Consider the following 23,707-nt stretch of genomic DNA (forward strand, 5'->3'; position numbering starts at 1 on the left):
TAATACTTTGTAGATGACAAAGAACTCACTGAGAGAACTGCACATAATAAGCATATGTGAAGACTTGAATATAAAGCAACGACCTCTTTCCTGAGGCATAATTTTTGGCAAATGTGATTATTTTAAGAATGTTCAGGCTGGGTGCAGTGGCTCATGCCTGTAATCCTAGCACTTTGTGAGGCTGAGATGGGTGGATCACTTGAGGTCAGGAGTTTGAGACCAGCCTGGCCAACATGATGAAACCCTGTCCCCACTAAAAATACAAAAAATTAGCCAGGCATGGTGGCAAGTGCCTGTAATCCTAGCTACTTGGGAGGCTGAGGCAGGAGAATCACTTGAACCTGGGAGGCAGAGGTTGCAATGAGCAGAGATCACACCATTGCAGTCCAGCCTGGGCTAGAGGGAGACCATGTCTCAAACAAACAAACAAAAAGAAGAATGTTCAAGCCTGCGCAACAAAGTGAGAGCCTGTTTTTACAAAAAGTCAAAAAAAAAAAAATTATCCAGGCATGGTGGTGCATGCGTGTGGCCCCAACCACACAGGAGGCTGAGGTGGGAGGATCACATGACCCAGGTCAAGGCTGCAGCGAGCCGTGAACTGTTTGCACCACTGTGCTCCAGCCTGGGCAACAGAGGAAGCCCCTGTCTCAAAGGAAAAAAAAAAAAAAAAAAAAAGCTCATTGACGCCAGTGGCTCACATCTGTAACCCCTGCTCTTTGGAAGGCAGAGGCAGCAGGATCATTTGAGGCCAGGAGGTCAAGACCCGCCCAGGCAACATAGCGATAGCCCCGTCTCTACCAAAAAGAAATACAAAAATTAGCCTAGTATGGTGGTGCATGCCTGTAGTCCCAGCTTCCTGGGAGGCTAAAACAGGAGGATCACTTGAGCCCAGGTGTTTGAGGCTGCTATGAGCTATGACTGTGCCACTGCACTCCAGCCTGTGTGACAGTCAGACTCTGCCTCTGAAAAACAAAAGAATGTTCATTGAATGTGACTTTGAAACAGCTGAACAATTAGAAACAATCTAAATGACCAACAAGAAGGTTGATTATAATATCTGAATAACAGGACTTCAAGAAGGGATTAAAAATCACACCAATCTATATTCACTGGCATATAAAGGTACGTATCAACAACACGTTAAGTGACAGCGAAAAAGGTTATCAGACGGTACATACAGCATGATCCTCCATTGTAAAAGAGGGCTGTGCGAGAGTGACATCAGCAAACAGAAACAGGAAACCCAGACACATAAGACACATTCGATTCAAAATCTGAGCATTCGACAGCCAGAGGCCCTCTCTCGGGCACAGGGCACCGTGAGGAAACTCTCCATTTCCGACTTCTCCCTGAGGACAGAAAGAAGCTGGTGTATGCCCAGTGTTTTTGACTTTTTCAAGTGCAGCCAGAGGGAATGATTTCTGTCTCATCTGAATCAAAGTAGTGACAGGAACAGGGCACCAGGTTGGGCGCTAAGAACAAAGGCCATCACTTGGCACTAGAGGTTGCAGTACCTGAGACAGAAACTAGGTGGAGCTCCAGTACTGCAGCTTACTACAATACCAACAAGGCCACAGTCCCGCAGAGCTCCTGGGTAGAAGTCAGTGAACTTCAGTTACGAGATTACACCCACAAGGGGAGAGGACATGGCCCCAGAAAAGGCTCAAAGGGCTCCAGAGCCTTTAACTAGGCTGACTGAAGAAGATCCTTCCGCTACAAAACCAGACTGCAAAGACTGAGAGAGGTGGTTGATTTTTCAAATGCCAAGATCCCAACAACAAAAACAAGATACACAACTAAACAAAAATATGGCATATCCAAAGGAACAAGTTAAAACTCCAGAAACCGACCCCAAAGAAATGAAGATATATGAATTGCCCAGTAATTCAAAATAACTGTCATAAGATTGCTCAGCAAATTAAAAAAGAGCAGAGAGAGACAACTAAATGAAATCAGGAATAGGATGCATGAACAAAACGAGAATATCAACAGAGATAGAAACTATAAAGAGCCAAACAGAAATTCTAAAACTGAAGAATACAAAACCTGACATGAAAATTTCACTAGAAGGACTAAACAGCAGACCTGAGCAGGCAGAAGAATCAGTGAACTTAACGATAGGACTTTTGAAATTACTGAGGCACAGGAGCAAAAAGAAAAAAGAAGAAAAATAATGATACCCTAAGGGACCTACGGACAGCACAAGGCGAAACAACATACACATTAGGAGAGTTCTACAAGGAGAACAGAGCCAATTTCAACTTCCCAAATATGAGGAGAGAAATGGGCACACAAATTCAAAAAGTTCAAAGAACCCCAACTACAATAAATCGATCTACACCAAGAAGTATCATAATGAAGTTGTCAAAAGTCACAAAGAAAGGATCTTGAAAGCCATAAGAGGAAAGTGACCCAACAAATACAAGATAACATCTACTAGATGATGAGATTTCCCAGCAGAAGCTTTACAGGCTGGAAGAGAGTGCAATGATTATGTTCAAAGTGCTGAAACATACTAAACAAAAACCAGCCAGCCAAGAATATTGTATCTGACAAAATTGTAATTCAAAAGTAAAGAAGGCTGGGTGCGGTGGCTCACACCTGTAATTCCAGCACTTTGGGAGGCAGAGGCAGGTGGATCACCTGAGGTCAGGAGTTTGAGACCAGCCTGACCAACATGGTGAAACTCCCATCTCTACTAAAACTACAAAAATTAGCTGCGTGTAGTGGCGGGCACCTGTAATCCCAGCTACTCGGGAGACTGAGGGAGGAGAATCACTTGAACCCACCAAAAATACAAAAAATTAGCCAGGCATAGTGGCAGGTGCCTGTAACCCCTGACTCGACTCTATTGTCTTTCGGAAAGCATTCTTTTTTTTTTTTTTTTGAGATGGAGTCTTGCTCTATTGCCCAGGCTGGAGTGCAGTGGCACGATCTCGGCTCACTGCCAGCTCTGCCTCCCAGGTTCATGCCATTCTCCTGCCTCAGCCTCCCCAGCAGCTGGGACTACAGGCGCTCGCCACCACACCCGGCTTTTTTTTTTTGGATTTTTAGTAGAGACGGGGTTTCACCATGTTAGCCAGGATGATCTCGATCTCCTGACCTCGTGATCCACCCGCCTCGGCCGGAAAGCATTCTTTAAGAGTCATGGGTGTGATACATTCCCAAACCATGCAACCCTGGAGTCATATCCCGAGGGGATAATTACAAAGGCTGGAATAAATTCCTTTGCCACATCACCTCTCATCTTAGTCTTCAACAAAATGTCCCAGGTAAAATCTATCCTGTATGAACCTTTAAAACTACCATTAACTGAGAACTTTTTAGGCTAATATGTTTTTCCCACTAATACTTTGTAGATGACAATGAACTCACTGAAAGAATTCCACATAATAAGCTAATGTGAAGACCTGAATATAAAACAACTCCCTCTTTCCTGAGGCATAATTTTGGGCAAATGTGATTATATTAAGAATGTTCAGGCTGGGCGCAGCAAGGTGGAGGTTGCAGTGAGCTAAGATCGTGCCACTACTGCACTCCAGCCTGGGGAACAGAGCAAGACTCCATCTCAAAAAAAACAAAACAAAAACAAAAACAAAAACAAAAAACAAAAAAAAAACCCAAACAAACAAAGAAAAAAGAAAGAAAGAAAGAAGTAACTAAGACTTTCCCAGATAAACAAAAGCTGAGTGGGTTCATCACCACTAGACCTGCCCTATTGCTGAAGGAACATTTTCAAGTGAAGTGAAAGGTCAATAAGCAGTAATAAAGCACCATATCAAAATATAAAACTCCCTGATAAAGGTAAATATAAAGATAAATATGGATGTAGTAAGGTAATGCAGGTGCATGAATCACTTTAAAATCTGGTACCCCCTTTTAAATCTTTTAATCACATTAAAATCACTTCTTAAAGACCAAAAGCATAAACAATAATTATAAATCTAAGTTAATGTATATGCAATATAAAAAGAGGTCACTGGTGTCATTGGTAAAATAGAGTGCAGGGGACACAGAGATATAAAACCGTAGAGATTTTATTTGTCATTGAAGTAATCAGCTTTAAATAGATTGTTATAACTTTAAGATATCTTATGTAATTGCAATGGTAACTACAAAATGAATATCTATTGCATATACACAACGGGAAAGAGAAAGGGAATCAAAATACGTCACTATTTTAAAAAACCAACAAAACACAAAAAGCAGCAAGAGGAAAAGATGGACAAAAAGTTCCAAGACATACAAAAAATAAAGTAAATGGCAATAGTAAATCCTTCTGTATTAGTAATCACTAAAAATGTAAATGGGTCAAACATCCCAATTAAAAGACACAGTTAGGCCAAATGAAAATTTTTAATGAGATCCATTAATATACTATCTACAAGAAATTTACTTTACATCAAAAGACACACATAGGTTAAAAGTGAAAGAATGAAAAAAAATAATTCATGCAATCCAGAACTGAAAGAAAACAAGGGTGGCCATACTTAGACAAAATAAGACTTTAAGACAAAAACTGTCACAAGATACAAAGGACATTATATAATAATAAAAGGGTCAGTCGAATCTCTGAAAAGACATAACAATTCTAAATAAAGATGCACCTAATAATAGAGGTCTCAGATATACTAAGTCAACACTGACAGAACTGAAAGAAGAAACAAACACCACCACAGTAATAGTAGGGATTTCAATTTTCCACTTTCAGTTATGGATAGATCAGACAGAAGATCAATAAGGAAACACTGAACTCAAACAACACTATCATCAAATGGACCCAACAGACATAAAGAACACTGATCCCAACAGCAGCAGAATACATATTCTTCTCAAGAGCGATGGAACATTCTCCAAGACAGACGACATATTAGGCCCCATAATGTCTCAACAATTTTTTTTTAAAGACAGGTTTTCACTCTGTCACCCAAGCTGGAGAGCAGTGGCACAAAGCTCACTGTAGTTTCGATCTCCTGGGCTCAATTGATCCTCCCACCTCAGACTCCCGAGTAGGTGGGACTACAGGTATGCACCACCACACCCAGTGATTTTTTTGTATTTTTAGTAGGGACAGTATTTCATCATGTTGCCCAGACAGGTCTTGAACTCCTGAACTCCTGAACTCAAGTGACCTGCCCACCTCAGCCTCCCAAAGTGTTGGGATTACAGGTGTGAGCCAGTGCCGCCCGCCAACAAATTTAAGAAGACTAAAACTATGCAATGTATCTTCTGTGACTACAACAAAATGAAACTAAAAGTCAATAGCAGAAAACTAAACTCGGAAAATACACAAATGTGTGGAAATTAAACAACTTGTCCCTAAACAACCAATGGGTCAAAGAAGAAATCACAAGGGAATTTAGAAAAAAATCCAGAAACAAATGAAAACAAAAAAATATATACCAAAACGTATGATATGTAGCAAAAGCCATACAAAGAGGGAAGTTTATACCAGTAAACATTTACATTAAAAAAAAAGAAGAAAGATCTCAAAATCAGCAACCTAACTTTATACCTCAAGGAAATTGAAAAAAAGAAAACAAACTAAACCCCAAATTAGCAGAAGGAAGAAAAAAAAATAAAGATTAGATCAGATAAACAGAAAAAAAATCAGAAAAAAAACCCAAAGACACCTAGAGTTGGTTTTTGAAAAGATCAATAAAATGAATAAACCCTTAGCTAGATTAGCTAAGAATAAAAGAAAGAAGATTCAAACAACTAAAAGTAGAAATAAAAGAGGGAACATAACAACTGATATCACAGAAATAGAAGAATTACAAGTGACTACTAGGGACAACTGTGTGCAAACAAATTGGATAATCTACACGAAATGGATAAACCTCTAAAAACATACAACTTTCCACGGGTGAATTATGGAGAAATAAAAACTTTGAATACACTCATAAGAACTAAGGGGATTAAAGCAGTAATCAGAAACCTCTCAGCAAAGAAAAGCCCAGGACCAGAGGACTTCACTGGAGAATTCTGCTTAATACTTAAAGGAGAATGAACATCAATCCCCCTCAAACAGCTCTCTTCCAAAGAACTGAAACAGAGGGAACACTTTTCAAACACATTCTATGAGGCCAGCATTTCTCTGACACCAAAACCAAAGACACAGGAAAACGTCAGACCAATATCCCTGATGCAAAAATCCTCAACAGAACACTAGCAAATGGAATTAAACTGCACATTAGAAGAATTATGTATACCATAACCAAGTGGGATTTATACCTGCAATACAGGGATCGTTCAACACACAAAAATCAATTAGTGTAATATATACTACATTAAGAAAATGGAGGAAAAAACACATGATCATCTCAACTGATATGGAAAAGCAGGTGACAAAATTCAAGACACTTTCTTGATTAAAAAAAATATGACAAACTAGAAACAGAAAAAGAAACTTCTTCAACAAAATAAAGGTAATATATGAAAAACCCATCAGTAATATCACACTTGGCAGCAAACAACTGAAAGTTTTCCCTCTAAGATTAGGAGCAAGGCAGGGAGTCCCACTTTCACCACTACTAGTCAACATAGTGCTAGAAATCCTAACCAGAGCTATTAAACAGGCAAAAAAGGAAAAGGTACCCAAACTGGAAAAGAAGTAAAATTATCATTATTTGCAGATGAAATGATCTTATATGTAGAAAAAAACTGAAGAATCCACCAAAAACTACAACTAATAAATGATTTCAGCAAAGTTTCAGGATCCAAAGTCAACACACAAAAATAGTTGTATTTTTGTATACTAACAATGACCAATCCAAAAAAATAAAAATAAATAAGAAAACAATCCCATTTACTATAGCATCAGAAAAGATCAAATACTTAGGAATAAACCTAACCGGGGAGGTGGAAAATTTTTCTACAAAACATTTCTAAAAGAACTCAAAGAAGATACAAATATATGGAAAGACATCCTGTGCTCATGTATTGGGAGACTTAATAATATTAAAACGTCCACACTACCTAAAGCGATCGATAGATTCAATACAATCCCTACCAAAATCCCCAAGGCATTTTTTACAGAAATAGAAAAAAATCCTCCTAAAATTTACATGGAATCTCAACGAGTCTCAAGTGACCCTAAACAGTCAAAATAGTCTTGAAAAAAAGAGAACACAGTTGGAGGTCTCGCATTTCCTAATTTTAAAACATGCTACCTGTCAGGTGCAGCAGCTCATGTCTACAATCCCACGACATATTGTGTTCTTGGTAAAAACGGGACTGTTGTGCTGCTAAAAAAAATTGGACTGTTAGAATTAAATGTCAATTTTATTATCTTCAAAATAGTGATAACAGTATTGTGGCCTACAAAAAAAAAATTTCATTGTAAGCCCACTAAAGAAAATTTGTAAGAAAATTCCTCTTTAAAATCTGCCAAATAATGACATCTTAGTCCTTCTTGACAGCGAAGAGAGGGAAGAGGGGAGAGAAGATGGGGGAATGGGAGAAAAACAGGAAAAAGGTAAGGCGTCCCTACTCAGTGGAGAAACGTCAGAGCCCACGCTTGGTTACCATGGAGACCCCTCTGCTCTGAGATAGTTACGATTTGTCAGATCTCAGAGGGTTTGCACTTTGAAAACTTCCTGTTTTAATGAAAACATACCCTCGACAACACTTTTTCTTTACAAGTGTGAAAAACATTCAAGGAAAAACCACACTTACCTGAATGTAATATATGCCCTTTTCTTGAGCATACATCATTAGAAAACAGTAATCTAGGTTTTGCTTTGTTCTCCATCTGAAATAAACGTTTGCAAAAAGTAAGTTAGGAATCAGACTCAAACTTAGTAAAATAAGATTAAATGTATAAACCTCAAGTGTCTATATGTCATCTATGTATATGTATACACACACACACATACACACACACTCACTCAGGACGAAGAGTCAAAGAAAATTCACTTTCCTCTAATGAAGCCTTTAACAAAATGTATTCCTAAGAACACTGATCCTCAAGCTGTCCTGAGGAAAAAAAGAGTCTAATTATCAAGTCTATGTACATATTCCCCTTCTAGAAACATATTAGTTCAGAGGCACGAAAATATCCAGCAGTAAAGACATTTACTGGAAAAAAATTTCTTAATACATATTTTTCCAAACTTCCTTGACCACAGACCCTTTTTTCAGTAATATCTTAATGTTTCATCAAACAAGTGCTTCAAAAATTACACTTTCAGGATCCTTGCTCTGGTGCCTAGGACTGTTCGCATGCAGATAAAAGTTCATAAATAAGTACTGAATGCTTAAAAAATTCATATTTAAATTTACAGTATTAAACCCTGTCACTGAATTCCTGGTAGCCTACAGAAACACTCTGATAGAAAGTTAAATAAGAGAAGTGGATCTAAAAGCTAGTTTAAGAAAACACAGTAAAATAAAAGCTGATGCGAAGTTTTTACATATGCTAAGAAAACTCCATATTATTTCACAAGTGTCCTGGACTTCATGACAGTGACCTAGAGTATTTTACCAAATTCAACTCTAAAATGTTTTCAGCTTCGATAAATAAAAACTACATGTATCAGATGTTTACGCTCACAAGTGCGGAAAGTTTTAAACGGCACGCGCTCACCTTACTCTTTCTTTGGAGTCTCCAAATGTCTCCTTTAGGTTTGTCAAGTCCGGATAGTAGCTTTCAGGGGGTGATATGACTTCCACCAAGCCAGAACTGATTTCTTTAGAAAATCTATTATGAGAAAGGTTAGCTGAGTTACTTAAGTTCTGTAGGATTTTATTTATCTCAAAGTTCAATACACTGTGTTTAACATAAAACACATCAGTAATCATTTGTAGCAATGTATAATGTTATGGCCACAAGGTGTTCAATGGAGCATCTCCATCACTGATTTCATTTACAGAAAATACAGTTTTTTCTAATAGCAAAAGTTTTTTTTTTTAAAGTAATGCTTTAAAAACTGTAAAATACTGCTCTTATTAAAGTAGCATAGAAATCCTAAGCCAACTGCAGGCATTAATATTCCTAAAATGTATCTGAATTAAAAAAACAAATCAAGGTCTCACAGAAAATAGAAAATTGAAGAAAAACAAGTAAGTATGCATCTTTAAATACATATATTTATGCAAAAACCAAAGTTCTGACATCTTCGAGAAGCTTTGCTTGTGGGTTAGAGACCACATGTCATTCTCAACCAGCGTTTCTCAACTGGGGGTGACTCTGTCCCTCTGGGAGGACATTTAGCAATGTCTGAAGACGTTCTGGTTGCCACAGCTGTGATCAGTACTACTAACGCCTGGTGGGTGGACATTAGGGATCCTGTCCCACATTCTACAATGCACAGGGCAGCCCCCACAACGAAAATTCATCTGGCCCAAAATGTTCACTGGACTGAGGTTCAGAACCCTTTCTAAAGTTTTTTAATTAGTCTGTACTGACCGAATGGTAATTTATTTTGCATTTGTATTCTCCCTTGATTCATTTTTGCAAATCTCCACAAAATGCTAGTGCGACTGCCTGCCTTTGCACAAATGTTTTTAGTGTTTAACTGTGCTTTTTGTCTGAGCTTGGTTTTCTACACACCGAGGAAGATGTAAATCAACAGAATCCTTGCATAAGCCCACAGACTCGCTCCTGAGGTCAGTGGGAAAGGGGGCCAATCATCACGGCTCTGTTCCTTTACTTAAGAAGTCTACGCCAAATTGTGTTTCTATAAGGACTTCCAAGAAACTCAGCACTTCCGGAAAATCAAACAAATAGCAATTTAATCCTGAAATATGTATAATTATTTTAAATATTCAATTTTAACATTCTGATGGACAAGGAGTCACATTATATTAAATGTAGGGTTAGCAAATTATTGTTGCTTCTTTTTGGTCTTTTCAAGTAGAAGGTATGTCTTTTAGGGTCAAAAAACAGATACAATTTAATAAATTCATAGCAAGACTAATTTTATTCCATTATTAAAACTATTAAGGCAATATTATAAAAAATAATATCTGAAACTTACTAAGCTTCCTCTCTGTTACCTACCATATGCCTTGCTCATAGTGAACTACTACTCGATCTTTGCAGAAGAGAACAGATTAAGACATAGTTTAAAATTGAGTTCTGAAATTACTACATAAATATCTACCTTGAGAGCAGAAAAATCTTGCCTGGTAAATACAGTGTGAAAGATTTAATCTCATATGACTCTCTCTGTATTCACTGTCTTCAAGATTAAGACTGTTATTTAATAGGACATACAAGTCTTTTCTATAATGAAATACACCAATTTATCCCATCACATAACTGGATATATATGCACCTACTTTATGAACAATATGAAATACCAATCAGAGGTGATCTAGTAAACAATGAACTCCACAGAGAAATGATCAGGGAAGGCATTTTCTTTTAGCAAGAAACCCAAGAGGTAACAGTAACCAAAATATTCTTATGTTTATAATTAAGAAGAACTTACTCTTTCTCCAGGTTGGCTACAACACCATGTACATAATCAATATCTGTCTGGGAAAGAAAAGAAATGTATCTACATTCAAGTTTTTATCCCGTTTTTATTTAACTGTTTATACTGAACTCAAAATTAAATGAATGATAAAAACATTCACTAAAAACATACATTAAATTTTTACACAATTGATTAAACTTGCATTTCTGTATTGTTCTATTGTACTATGGAATGTCATTGAGCACTTGCTGATAAAATAAGCGGATATTGACGTTTTTATTATTTTTAATTGTCTGTGTTGCATTCACTAGGAAAACTGAGCACAAAAACTATTTCTACTTCTATCAAAACATCCAAACTATACTGAATAGTATTAGTGACAGATGCTGCACGATATGAAGAAAGATTTTTCTAACTTGGAATCATAAACCCTAGGTTCAAGATTTGCCTCTGTAGCTACTTAACTGTGTGCTCTAAAGTAAGTCATTTCTCTGAGTTTCAATTTCCTATTCTATTAAAAAAGGAAACATCTTAGAGATTATGAGATTAAGTGATAAAACTATGTAATAAAAAGCTGCTGTTATTACACTATATTCATATTATTACACTGACACTGAGAACTGAATCAAGAGCACTTCAATCAGTTAGAAATAAACATTTATCAGATCTATATATTTTAAAATTATGAACAAGTCAAAATTCTAATACTTCTTATTAATTTTACTTTCTTTTATTTATTCTTTTAATGAATCACATATTCACATTTCACAAACATTTATCAAATGCCTGCTCTAGGCCAGGCTGGAACCACTGCAGTGAACAAGTCTAAGCATGGCAGGTATGTTTTAAACAGACATTTTCAACCAAGTTCAGACCTAACCCAGCCTGGAGGGTAGAAGCATCAGAAGAGGCTGCCTGGAAGAGGTGACATTCAACAGCAAGAATTGGCTTGTTCCAGGGCTGTGGCTCCCAGGGGTCTAACAGAGATAAACACCATTAGCTCTTCTCTTCTAAGAGGTAAACCGAGTCTGTCTCTGATGCTGTGTCAAAGACCATGGAATTGGGCCCAAGTGAAAATTCCAGCTTTGCCTCTTACCAGCTGGACAGTCTTGGGAGAGCTGCTAGGCTTCTCTGGGCCTCAGTTCCCTGGTAAATTCAAGAAGACAGGAGAAACCACTTTCTAGGATAGCTGTAAAGACTGATCAACAGGGTGGAGCACAGGTGATGGGCAAATGTAAATAATCATAAGCATTATTTCTCCAGTGTGTGTGTCCAGACACCATCCTCCTCCTAACTCCAGATCCTTGCCCCTTCAAGGACCCCAGGAAGCCCAAGGGACAACCAGGCCAGGGACATGGCAGGCTGGGTTGCTGGGCCATGGCCACATTTCTGAGCCAGCCAGAGCCCTACTGATATGGTTTGGCTGTGCCCCCACCCAAGTCTCATCTTGAATTGTAGCTCCCATAATTCCCACATGTTGTGGGCGGGACCCTGTGGAGACAGCTGAATCATGGGGGCGGTTTCCCCCACACTGTTCTTGTGATAGTGAGTAAGTCTTACAAATCTGATGGTTTTTGTAAGAGGTTTCCCCTTTCACTTGATTCTCATTTTCTCTCTTGTCTGTTGCCATGGAAGACATGCCTTTCGCCTTCTGCCATGATTGTGAGGCCTTCCCAGCCATGTGGATCTGTGAGTCCATTTTTCTTTATAAATTACCCAGTCTTGGGTATGTCTTTATCAGCAGCATGAAAATGGACTAATACACCTACCTATCCATTTTAAATACAGCAATAACTCATAAAAATGCTCAATTGTGAAGAGACTCAATGATATATAAAATATCATCTATCTTATAAAGACTGTCAAAATAATACTTGAGAAAAACAAACAAAAAAGGTATAGCTTAATCCTGGAAATTATAAAACCATCGAATTAGAAAAAGTTTTTATAACAGGTTTTCTGAAAAAGTATTTTAATTTCTGTAATTGAAAGTAATTCTAATTTTTGTTGTTCAGTCTAACAACTCATGAGTAAGATAGTTTCATGAGACCACATCCTTCAAACTCTTAACAAACTATGGAGACACAATTGGAATATAGCTCAAAGCTCTTTGTACTTCCTCTATAGAAGTCCAAACATTAGTGATTTCTTTTTAAATAAATTATCATTCACAAATTTGACCAATGAGTATTTAACCACTCATCAATCTATAATTTTGAAGAATATGAACAAGCATGGTTTTTACAAACTTCACTGTGTTTAACAACCTGAAATTCAATTTGATAAGCATTTAATGAAGGACAATAATTTGTCCACCTAAGGAAACAGGGATACAAAGGTGAATAACACCAGTTCCAGGTCTCTGGCAGGCTGTCCAAGAGGGGAACTAAGAAGAATAAACTTATGTGAACATAGATTTGTTATGTAATGTGTAATAAAATTTGCAAAACAAAGTAATCCATGTGTACTACTATACAAAATCCTATGTTGCCTTCTAGTTAACGTATCTAGTAAAAGATTCACTTAAACAACTGTAATTTGTGTCACTTTACACAAATTACAAATTTAACAAAAGCAGTTCTAGGAGGGAAGAAGAATAAATAACAATCCTTTTCAAACTATTTCAAAAATATGGAAGACGTGGGAATACTTCCAAACTCTTCTTAATGAGGCCAGTGCCACTCTGACACCAAAGCCATATGAGGACATTACAAGAAAATTATAGGCCAATATTTGTGGTGAACATACACACAAAAAAACCTCAACAAAATACTACCATTCAACTACACATTAAAAGGATCATTCACCATGATCAAGTGGGACTTATCCCTGGGATCCAAGAATGGTCCAACATACACAAATCAATGAAAGTGATAACTCACATTAACAAAATAAAGGACAGAAACCATACGATCATCTCATTAGATGCAGAAAATATACTGGACAAAATTCAACATGCTTTCATGATGAAAAAGTTCTCACCAACCTAGGTACAGAAGGAATGCACCTCAACATAAGAAAGCCATATATATGAGAGACCAACAGCTAATGTTACACTGCGTGGTAAAAAATTAAAGCTTTTCCTTGAATATCTGGAACAAGACAGGGAAGCACACCCTCACCACTTCTATTCAACATAATACTAGAGGTCCCTGACACACTGATTAGCCAAGGGAAAGAAATAAAAGGCAACTAAATAGAAAAAGAAGTGAAATTGTCACTGTTTGCTGATGACAAGATCAACTCACACTTACAGAAAACCCTAACATTTCCACTAAAAAACTGTTAGAAGTAATAAATGCAGTAAAGTTGTGGATACAAAATCAATATACAAACATCAGTAACATTTCTATATACTAACAATGAACTATCTGAAAAAGAAATCAAGAGAACAATCCCATGTAGTACAGCTACCAAAAAAAATACTTAGGAAAAAATTTAACCAAGGAAGTGAAAGAACTAGACACCAAAAATTATAAAACATTGATGAAATAATTTGAAGAACACACAAATAAATAGAAAGATATCTTGTGTTCATGGATTGGAAGAATTAATATCATTTAAATGTCCGTATTACCCAAAGTGATCTACAGATTCAATGTAATCCCTATCAAAAAATGTAATGATATTTTTCTCAGAAATGGGAAAAAATCCTAAAATTCATCTATAACCACACACACACACACAACGAATAGTCAAGTTAATCATGAGGAAAAACAACAAAGCTGATGGCAACATACCTTATTATTTCAAACTATACTATGAAGCTACAGTAATGTAAACAGTATGGTATTGACACTGACCAATGGAATAGAATACAGAGCCTAGAAATGAACCCATGTATGTATAGTCAATTGATTTCCAGCAAAGGTGCCAAGAACATGCAATGAAAAAGTTTCTTTAGTAAATGGTTATCCACATACAGATGAATGAAAGTGGACCTTCAACTCACACCAAATATACAAATCAACTCAAAATGGAATGAAAACAAAAGAAGACTCTAAAACTACCAGAAGAAAACATAGGAGAAAAACTACACGACACTGGCCTCGGCAATGGTTTTTTGGATATGACCCCAAAAGCTCAGGCAAAAAGAACAAAAATAGACAAACAGGATCGCATCTAACACTCTTCTACATGGCAAAGTCAATAATTAACAGCATGCCTGATAACCTATGGGTTAGGAGAAAATATCTGCATGCTGCACATCTGATAAGAAGTTAATATCCAAAATATGTAAGGAACTCAAACAGCTCAAGAGTAAGAAAAAACACTGAAAAAATAGGCAAGGGACCTGAATAGACATTTCCCAAAAGAAGACATACAAATGGCCGACAGATATATGAAAAATGCTCCACACTGCTAATCATTAAGGAAATGCAAATTAAAACCACAATCAGATATCATCACATCTGTCAGGATGGCTAACTGTCAAAAAGACAAGAGATAACAAGTATTAGGAAGAATATGGAGAAAAGAAATGGATGGCTATATACACTGTATCCATGCTGGATACCTACAGGGATCTACCATATCCATATGATCAAGCTCTGAGTATAGGTTGGTATATAAAGAAGATTTCTGCTTGTAGAACTTAAAACTGGTGAGAGAAGCAGTTCATAAGCAAACAAAAATATGTACACATATGGATGTATATATATAACTGAATATTGTGTTACAAAAATAGAATGCAATAATAGAGGAAACACAGAGATGACCTATTTCAACATTACATTCAGAGAAAATCTGTCTGAAGATTTAACATTTAAGCCTAAATTTGATATATATTTCTATCCAAATGTACAAAACTAAACAGAAAACATTAAAAGGGCTATTTAAGTTTATTAATTGGAGCTTTGTCCTTAACAGTATGTTGATGCTATAGCAGTGGTTCTCACTTTTTATAAGAACCCATTTAGTTCAAAAGATGTTCATAGTCTACCCATCTCTGATCACCTCCATGAACAGTCTCCCAGTCTAGGCCTCACCTTGATTATGGCAACAGCTTTCCAACTAGTCTCCTTTCTTTTGCCCTTACTAAAGCAGACAGTAGGATCCTTTTTAAAAAGGTTAACTCATATTATTCTTGCCAAAAATGCATAGCCAAAATAGAATCATGAGAAAATAGCAGATAAATCCAAACTGAGACATTTTACAAAATAACTGACCAGTACCCAACAAATTTGTCCAAGTTCATGAAAGACGCAAACATACTGAGGAGCTGTCATAGACAGCAGGAAGCTAAGGCATGAGAACCACTAACTGCAGTGTGGTGTTCCATAGTGCATGCTGGAACAGAAAGGCAAACCCAGGCGGAAAAACGTGAAACTCAGATAAAGTCTATAGTTTGGTTGAGTATTATGCCAGTGTTAATTTCCTGGTTTTGATAACTATGATATGGCTATGTAAGTTGTTAACATCAGAGCAAGCTGAGTGAAGGAGATACCCTCTATAATTTTTGCAACTTCCTATAAATCTAAAATTATTTCAGAATAAAAAGTCGTTTTAGATAATTTTTTTTTTTTTAAGGGTTAGTAAAGTGTCTTCTCTATTAAAAACTCTCCAATGACTTGCCATCTAAATTAGGGTCAGGATTGGCAAAACAGATCTGCTGCCTGTTATCCTAAAGTAAAACATTATTGAAACTCAACCCCACTCGTTCATGTATTGTGTATGGCTGTTTTCAAGCTAAAATGGCAAAGCTGAACAGTTCCAGCAGAGACTGTATGACTCCCAAAGCCTAAAATATTTATTATGGGTCCTTTAAAAAAAGTTTGCTAGCCCTAATGACTTAGAGTAAAAGCCAAGTTCTTGCAATGGCCTGTAGCATCCTATGTGATCTGGCCCACTTCACCCTTCTCTGACTGCCTCCTGCTACTGAGCCCCCCACCTTCTCTATTCAAGCCATATAGGCTTGCTGTTTGGCAAAATGTGCCAAGCAATGCTCTTGCCACAGGGCCTTTAAACATACAGTTCCTCTGCTTGGATTGTCCAACTCTTACATCCCTCAGGCTTTTGCCCAAATGTCCTGTCCACCCTCCCTGGGCAACCCAAAGCCTCTTTTCTTATGTACTGATTTCTCCTCCACAGCACTCATTATCATCTAACATTCACCTAACATATTACATATTTCGGGGTTTTCTTTCTTGTCCTTCTACATAAGTTTCAGTGGGCAGAGGCTTGTAAAAATATGTATTGAATTACAAGCAAATTATTTGCTTGTAAATGTTTATTGAATTACAAGCAAACTTTACGGAATATTGTTCATACACACATACACATGCAATTTCTTTCCTCTAGTAGTTTGTATGATTTTTCTGTTTTAAGAAACATAGTCTTGCTCTGTCACCCAGGTTGGAGTGCAGTGGCATGAGTGATCAGAGTTCACTGCAGCCTGGAATTCCTGGGCTCAAGTGATCCTCCCACCTCAGCCTCCCAAGTAGTTGGGACCACAGGTATGCACCACCATGCCTGGCTACATTTTTATTTTTTGTACAGATGAGGTCTTGCTATGTTGCCCGGGCTGATCCCAAGCTCCTGGGCTTAAGCAATCCTCCCACTCAAGTCTCCCAAAGCACTGGGATTAGAGGCATGAGCCACCATGCCCAGCCAGTTTGTGTGATTTATAACCAATGCATAAACATTTTTAAATCTAGCTGCTGAAAAAATTACAGGCCAAAATACTACTGATACACCAATACAGTAAATCTAGCATTTAAAATCAAGAATAGAAGCTAGACAGATTAAAAAAACTAGACAGATAATTAGCAAGTATATGGAAGACCTGAACACTATCAACCAACTTGATCTAATATATATCTATAGAAAGACACTTCTAGCTACTCAGGAGGCTAGGGCAGAAAGATTGCTTGAGCTCAGGAGTTCAAAACCAGCCATTGCCACATAGTGAGACAAAAATTAAAAACAAAAACTAAAACAATTAGCCATGGAAAGGCATGGTGGCTCATGCCTGTAATTTCAGTGCTTTGGGAGGTCAAGGTGGGAGAATTGCTTGAGCCCAGGAGCTCAAGGTTACAGTGAGCTATGATCACAACACTGTACTCTAGCCCGGGTGACAGAGCAAGATTCCATCTCTAAAATAATAAATAGATTAGATGGACAGATAGATTAGACAGACAAATGATAGATTAGATAGATGATTGTGGAAGGAAGGAAGGAAGGAAGGAAGGAAGGAAGGAAGGAAGGAAGGAAGGAAGGAAGGAAGGAAAAAGGAAAGGGAAGGGAAGAGAAGGAAAGGGAGGGAAGGGAAGCGAAGGAAAGGAAAGGGAAGGAAAGGGAAGGGAAGAGAAGGGAAAGGAAGGGAAGGGAAGATAGGAGGGAGGAAGGGAGGGAAGGCGCTTTACTGGATAACAGCAGAATTCATTCTTTTTAAGAACACATGAAACACTGTCCAGGACAACCCATACACTACGTCATAAACAAGTACTGATAAATTTTAAACGACTGAAATCATGCAAAGTATGTATTCTCTGACTATGAAGTAGTTAAATTACAAATCAACAAAAGAAGAAAATTTTGGAAATCCTCAAATGGGTAAAAAAAAATTAAACACTTTTCTAAATAACTCATGGGTCAAAGAAGAGATTATAAGAGGATCATAAAGTATTTTGATCTGAATGAAAATGAAAACATGACAGATCAAAATTTATGGGATGCAGCCAAAGTGGTGCTTAGAGGCAAAGTTATAGCTTTAAACTGGCTATATTAGAAAAGAAGAAAGCCTTCCAACCAATAATCTACCCAATCACCTTAAAAATCCAGAAAAAGAAGAGAAAGCCAAACTAAAAGCAGCAGAATAAAGCTAATAAGATTAGAGTGAAAAACTAACAAAATAGAATGCAGAAAAACGATAGAGAAAGTCACAGGGAGTTTTTTTTACTTTACTTGTCACCTAAAAGGACACAGAAGAAAAGGAAACAGAGAAGGGAAAGCAAAGAAAATAGGGGCTGGGGAATGGGTGGGGGAATGAAAACAGGAGACTATTTTAACCAGCTTTGTAGAACTATTGGACACTTTAGCCATGTACATGTATAACTAATATTTTTTTTTCAAAAAGCAGAAAAATAAAACTAATGGCATTAAATATTAACATTCTAGTGTACTGCTAGACTTTAATTTGGGGCCAAAATTTATTATCTAATGGATTTTTTAAGTTTTTTTTTTTTTTTTTTTTTTTTTGAGATAAGATCTCTGTCATCAAAACCAGATGCAGTAGCTTGACCACAGCTCACTAAAGCCTTGAACTCCTGAGCTGAAGTGATCCTCCTACCTCAACCTCCTGAGTAGCTGGGACTACAGGTATATACCACAATGCCTGGATAATTAAAAAACATTTTTTTTAGAGATAGAGTCTTGCTCTGCTGCGCAGGCTGGTCTACAACTCCTGGCCTCAAGTGATCCTCCTGCCTCAGCCTCCCACGTCATTGGGATTAGAGGTAGGAGTCACCATGTCTGGCCTTTAAAGAGTTTTAGTCTCTTCCAGTACCTTCCTCATTTTGGTACTTCAATGGACACTTGTTCAGTAAGTAGAAGAATACTTAAAATGAAATGTACCCTTTTTCCTTCTTTAAAAAAAAAAAGATTAACAGACAACTAAAAGAGTTTGTATTGTTTATATGGCTGTTGTACTCTTCAGGTGCTTTGGGACAGAAAAAGAGTTCAAAAACATTCAGGTAACTAAACCTTGGCTGAAGGCAGACTAAGCTGTCTAACTAGAACAGACTCAGCTACTTACAAAGAGTTTGGGTGGGAACACAGCACTGACAGTATTTCCCACTTTTCCTCCTGGAAATCATATACAATTATCAATGAGAACCTGATACAAAAACTGCAAACTTTAATTTAGGGTATTAATAGCCCAAATTCTTAAACTCCAAAAAGATCCAGTTTAGTCCTAATAACCAGAGGTAACATGAAGAGCTGCACAGGCTAGCAGTATTTGCAGGAAGCGGCCCAACTGTGTGGCAGAAGGAAAGGCAGAGTCGTCTGGAACACTACTCTGTCACCTCATCCTCCTGTAAACCAGCAGCCTAGGGAAAACTTCATCTCCAACGATGATCCTTAAAGATGAACCAGCACAGCAACTATCCAAAGTAATAAGACCAAAAGGGGAAATTCAGCAGAACAAAAACTATATGTATGTATGTGTGTATAAACATGTATAAACATGCACACGCACACACACACCAGCTGAAAAATTATGACCAAACATTTCACCATTAAATTAAAATAACAAAAAGCTCCCAGTTAAAGTGGTTGCCACCAGGCAGCAAAATGCATATTAATTCTGATATCTAAAAAATAAATAATGAAAATAAATCAAGTTAGCATTTGGGTGAACATGTTTGAAAAGTAAAAAATGGAACTAAAATAGAAGAAAAAATTAATAATGTTAAAAGCAGACATCAATGGATCAGAAAACAAACAAAAAAGGAAATAATGAATAAACCCAAGAAGGTTTTTAGAACATCATAAATGAAAACAGATCCGTTGACTAGCCAGTCACAAATACACACGCGTGCACAAAGCAATCAGGGGGAAGAACCACAAAAAGAACAGGAGCCTGCATTTCCCACCTCTGCCTAAAGCAAAGTTTAAAAGTTGGATAAAATGGATAATTTTCCAGGAAGATATTTTATCAAAATCAGAAGAAAATCTAAATAGCTGTTTATGCTCTAATATGAACATTAACCTTATACCATCTGTACAGAATTAGGGCCATTACATGTCTCTGAATGGGTACAGCTATCAACAGTCATCACGGTAAACTGTCTAAAACACAGTACTGGAAGGAACACTGTTCAGTGTACACAATACACATGGAGATTTTAAAAACCATGTGATTATATTTCTATCAAAAAATTAATTAAAACACAAAAGAAATAATATTTCTTAGTATAAATGAAATGCACAACAGAAAATAAAAATAAAAACCAAAAATGCCAAAGCAATTTAATAATAAATACTCTCCGGTTATTCAACTTCTGTATTCCTGCTGTGCAAATTCCTTTTTTCTTTTCTTTTCTTTTTTTTTTTTTTTTTTTTTTTTTTTTGAGACAGAGTCTCACTCTGTCGCCCAGGCTGGAGTACAGTGCTGTGATCTCGGCTCACTGCAACCTCTGCCTCCTGGGTTCAAGCGACTCTCCTGCCTTAGCCTCCTGAGTAGCTGGGACTACAGGTGCGCGCCACCATGCCCAGTTATTTTTTGTATTTTCAGTAGAGGTGGGGTTTCACCAAGTTGGCCAGGATGGTCTCGATTTCTTGACCTTATGATCTGCCCACCTCAGCCTCCCAAAGTGCTGGGATTACAGGCGTGAGCCACTGCGCCCGGCCTCTACTGTGCAAATTTCTGACCCTAGGCCAACTAACTAGCTCTGTTAAACCAGCCTACATCAAAGAGTTTAAAGAAGGCATAATAAAGGTCTCGGGCACTCTTCCTGTGAAGCACAAACTAGAATGTGTACTATAGTAAAATAAGAACACTGGAGAGGGCAGAGCAAGATGGCCGAATAGGAACAGCTCCAGTCTCCAGCTCCCAGCGCGAGCAACACAGAAGACGGGTGATTTCTGTATTTTCAACTGAGGTAGTGGGTTCACCTCACTAGGGAGTGCCAGACAATTGGTGCTGGTCAGCTGCTGCAGCCCGACCAGCAAGAGATGAAGCAGGGCAAGGCATTGCCTCACCTGGGAAGTGCAAGGGGGAAGGGAATCCCTTTTCCTAGCCAGGGGAACTGAGACACATAACACCTGGAAAATCGGGTAACTCCCACCCCAATAACGCACTTTACTAAGGGTCTTAGCAAACGGTACACCGGGAGATTATATCCCACACCTGGCCAGGAGGGTCCCACACCCACGGAGCCTCCCTCATTGCTAGCACAGCAGTCTGCAGCAAGGCTGGCGGAGGGTTACCCTCCATTGCTGAGGCTTAAGTAGGTAAACAAGGCCGCTGGGAACCTCAAACTGGGTGGAGCCCACAGCAGCTGAAGGAGGCCTGCCTGTCTCTGTAGACTCCACCTCTGCGGACAGGGCACAGCTAAACAAAAAGCAGCAGAAACCTCTGCAGATGCAAACGACTCTGTCTGACAGCTTTGAAGAGAGCAGTGGATCTCCCAACATGGAGGTTGAGATCTGAGAACTGACAGACTGCCTGCTCAAGTGGGTCCCTGACCCCTGAGTAGCCTAACTGGGAGACATCCCCCACTAGGTGCAGACCGACACCCCACACCTCACACGGCAGGGTACACCCCTGAGACGAAGCTTCCAAAGCAACAACCAGACAGGTACACTCTCTGTTCAGCAATATTCTATCTTCTGCAGCCTCTGCTGCTGATACCAAGGCAAACAGAGTCTGGAGTGGACCTCAAGCAATCTCCAACAGACCTACAGCTGACGGTCCTGACTGTTAGAAGGAAAACTAACAAACAGGAAGGACACCTACACCAAAACCCCATCAGTATGTCACCATCATCAAAGACCAAAGGCAGATAAAACCACAAAGATGGGGGAAAAGCAGGGCAGAAAAGCTGGAAATACAAAAAATAAGAGCGCATCTCCCCCTCCAAAGGAATGCAGCTCATTGCCAGTAACGGATCAAAGCTGGATGGAGAATGACTTTGACGAGTTGAGAGAAGGTTTCAGTCCATCAAACTTCTCAGAGCTAAAGGAGGAATTACGTACCCAGTGCAAACTAAAAATCTTGAAAAAAGAATGGAAGAATGGATAACTAGAATAATCAACGCAGAGAAGGCCATAAACGAACCGACAGAGATAAAAACCATGACACGAGAAATACATGACAAATGCACAAGCTTCAGTAACCGACTCGATCAACTGGAAGAAAGAGTATCAGTGATTGAGGATCAAATGAATGAAATGAAGCGAGAAGAGAAGTCTAAAGAAAAAAGAGGAAAAAGAAATGAATAAAGCCTTCAAGAAGTATGGGATTATGTGAAAAGACCAAATCTACGTCTGATTGGGGTGCCTGAAAGTGAAGGGGAAAATGGAACCAAGTTGGAAAACATTCTTCAGGATATCATCCAGGAGAACTTCCCCAACCTAGTAAAGCAGGCCAACATTCAAATTCAGGAAATACAGAGAACGCCACAAAGATACTCCTTGAGAAGAGCAACTCCAAGACGCATAATTGTCAGATTCTCCAAAGTTGAAATGAAGGAAAAACTGTTAAGGGCAGCCAGAGAGAAAGGTCTGGTTACCCACAAAGGGAAGCCCATCAGACCAACAGCAGATCTCTTGACAGAAACTCTACAAGCCAGAAGAGAGTGGGGGCCAATATTCAACATTCTTAAAGAATTTTAAACCCAGAATTTCATATCCAGCCAAACTAAGTTTCATAAGTAAAGGAGAAATAAAATCCTTTACAGACAAGCAAAAGCTTAGAGATTTTGTCACCACCAGGGCTGCCCTACAAGAGACCCTGAAGGAAGCACTAAACATGGAAAGGAACAACCGGTACCAGCCATTGCAAAAACATGCCAAAATGTAAAGACCATCGAGGCTAGGAAGAAACTGCATCAACTCATGAGCAAAATAACCAGCTAATATCATAATGACAGGACAAAGTTCACACATAACAATATTAACCTTAAATGTAGATGGACTAAATGGTCCAATTAAAAGACACAAACTGGCAAATTGGATAAAGAGTCAAGACCCATCTCACATGCAGAGACATACATAGGCTCAAAATAAATGGATGGAGGAAGATCTACCAAGCAAATGGAGAACAAAAAAAAAAGCAGGGGTTGCAATCCTAGTCTCTGATAAAACAGACTTTAAGCCATCAAAGATCAAAAGAGACAAAGAAGGCCATTACATAATGGTAAAGGGATCAATTCAACAGGAACAGCTAACTATCCTCAGTATATATGCACCCAATACAGGAGCACCCAGATTCATAAAGCAAGTCCTTAGAGACTTACAAAAAGTCTTAGACTCCCATACAATAATAATGGGAGACTTCAACACCCCACTGTCAACATTAGACAGATCAACAAGACAGAAAGTTAACAAGGATATCCAGGAATTGAACTAAACTGCACCAAGCGGACCTAATAGACATCTACAGAACTCTCCACCCCAGATCAACAGAATATACATTCTTCTCAGCATCACATTGCACTTATTCCAAAATTGACCACATAATTGGAAGTAAAGCACTCCTCAGCAAATGTACAAGAACAGAAATTATAACAAACTGTCTCTCAGACCACAGTGCTATCCAACTAGAACTCAGGACTAAG

At 38.2% G+C, this 23,707-nt stretch overlaps 1 protein-coding gene across 2 annotated transcripts in view; it reads right to left on the reverse strand.

Annotated features, from left to right (window-relative positions):
• Positions 1-23,707, reverse strand: part of MGAT4A (alpha-1,3-mannosyl-glycoprotein 4-beta-N-acetylglucosaminyltransferase A) — a 128,687-nt gene that overhangs the window by 30,024 nt on the left and 74,956 nt on the right. For both annotated transcript variants that reach the window (XM_008008113.3, XM_008008114.3), the window contains exons 6-8: positions 10,437-10,483; positions 8,588-8,701; positions 7,678-7,753 (exon numbers count right to left, since the gene is read on the reverse strand). In XM_008008113.3, coding sequence (XP_008006304.1) covers positions 7,678-7,753; positions 8,588-8,701; positions 10,437-10,483 — 237 coding nt within the window. The remainder of the gene's footprint in view (positions 1-7,677; positions 7,754-8,587; positions 8,702-10,436; positions 10,484-23,707) is intronic.

This window comes from Chlorocebus sabaeus, chromosome 14 (genome assembly GCF_047675955.1).
Source record: "Chlorocebus sabaeus isolate Y175 chromosome 14, mChlSab1.0.hap1, whole genome shotgun sequence".
Classification (NCBI taxonomy): Eukaryota; Metazoa; Chordata; class Mammalia; order Primates; family Cercopithecidae; genus Chlorocebus; species Chlorocebus sabaeus.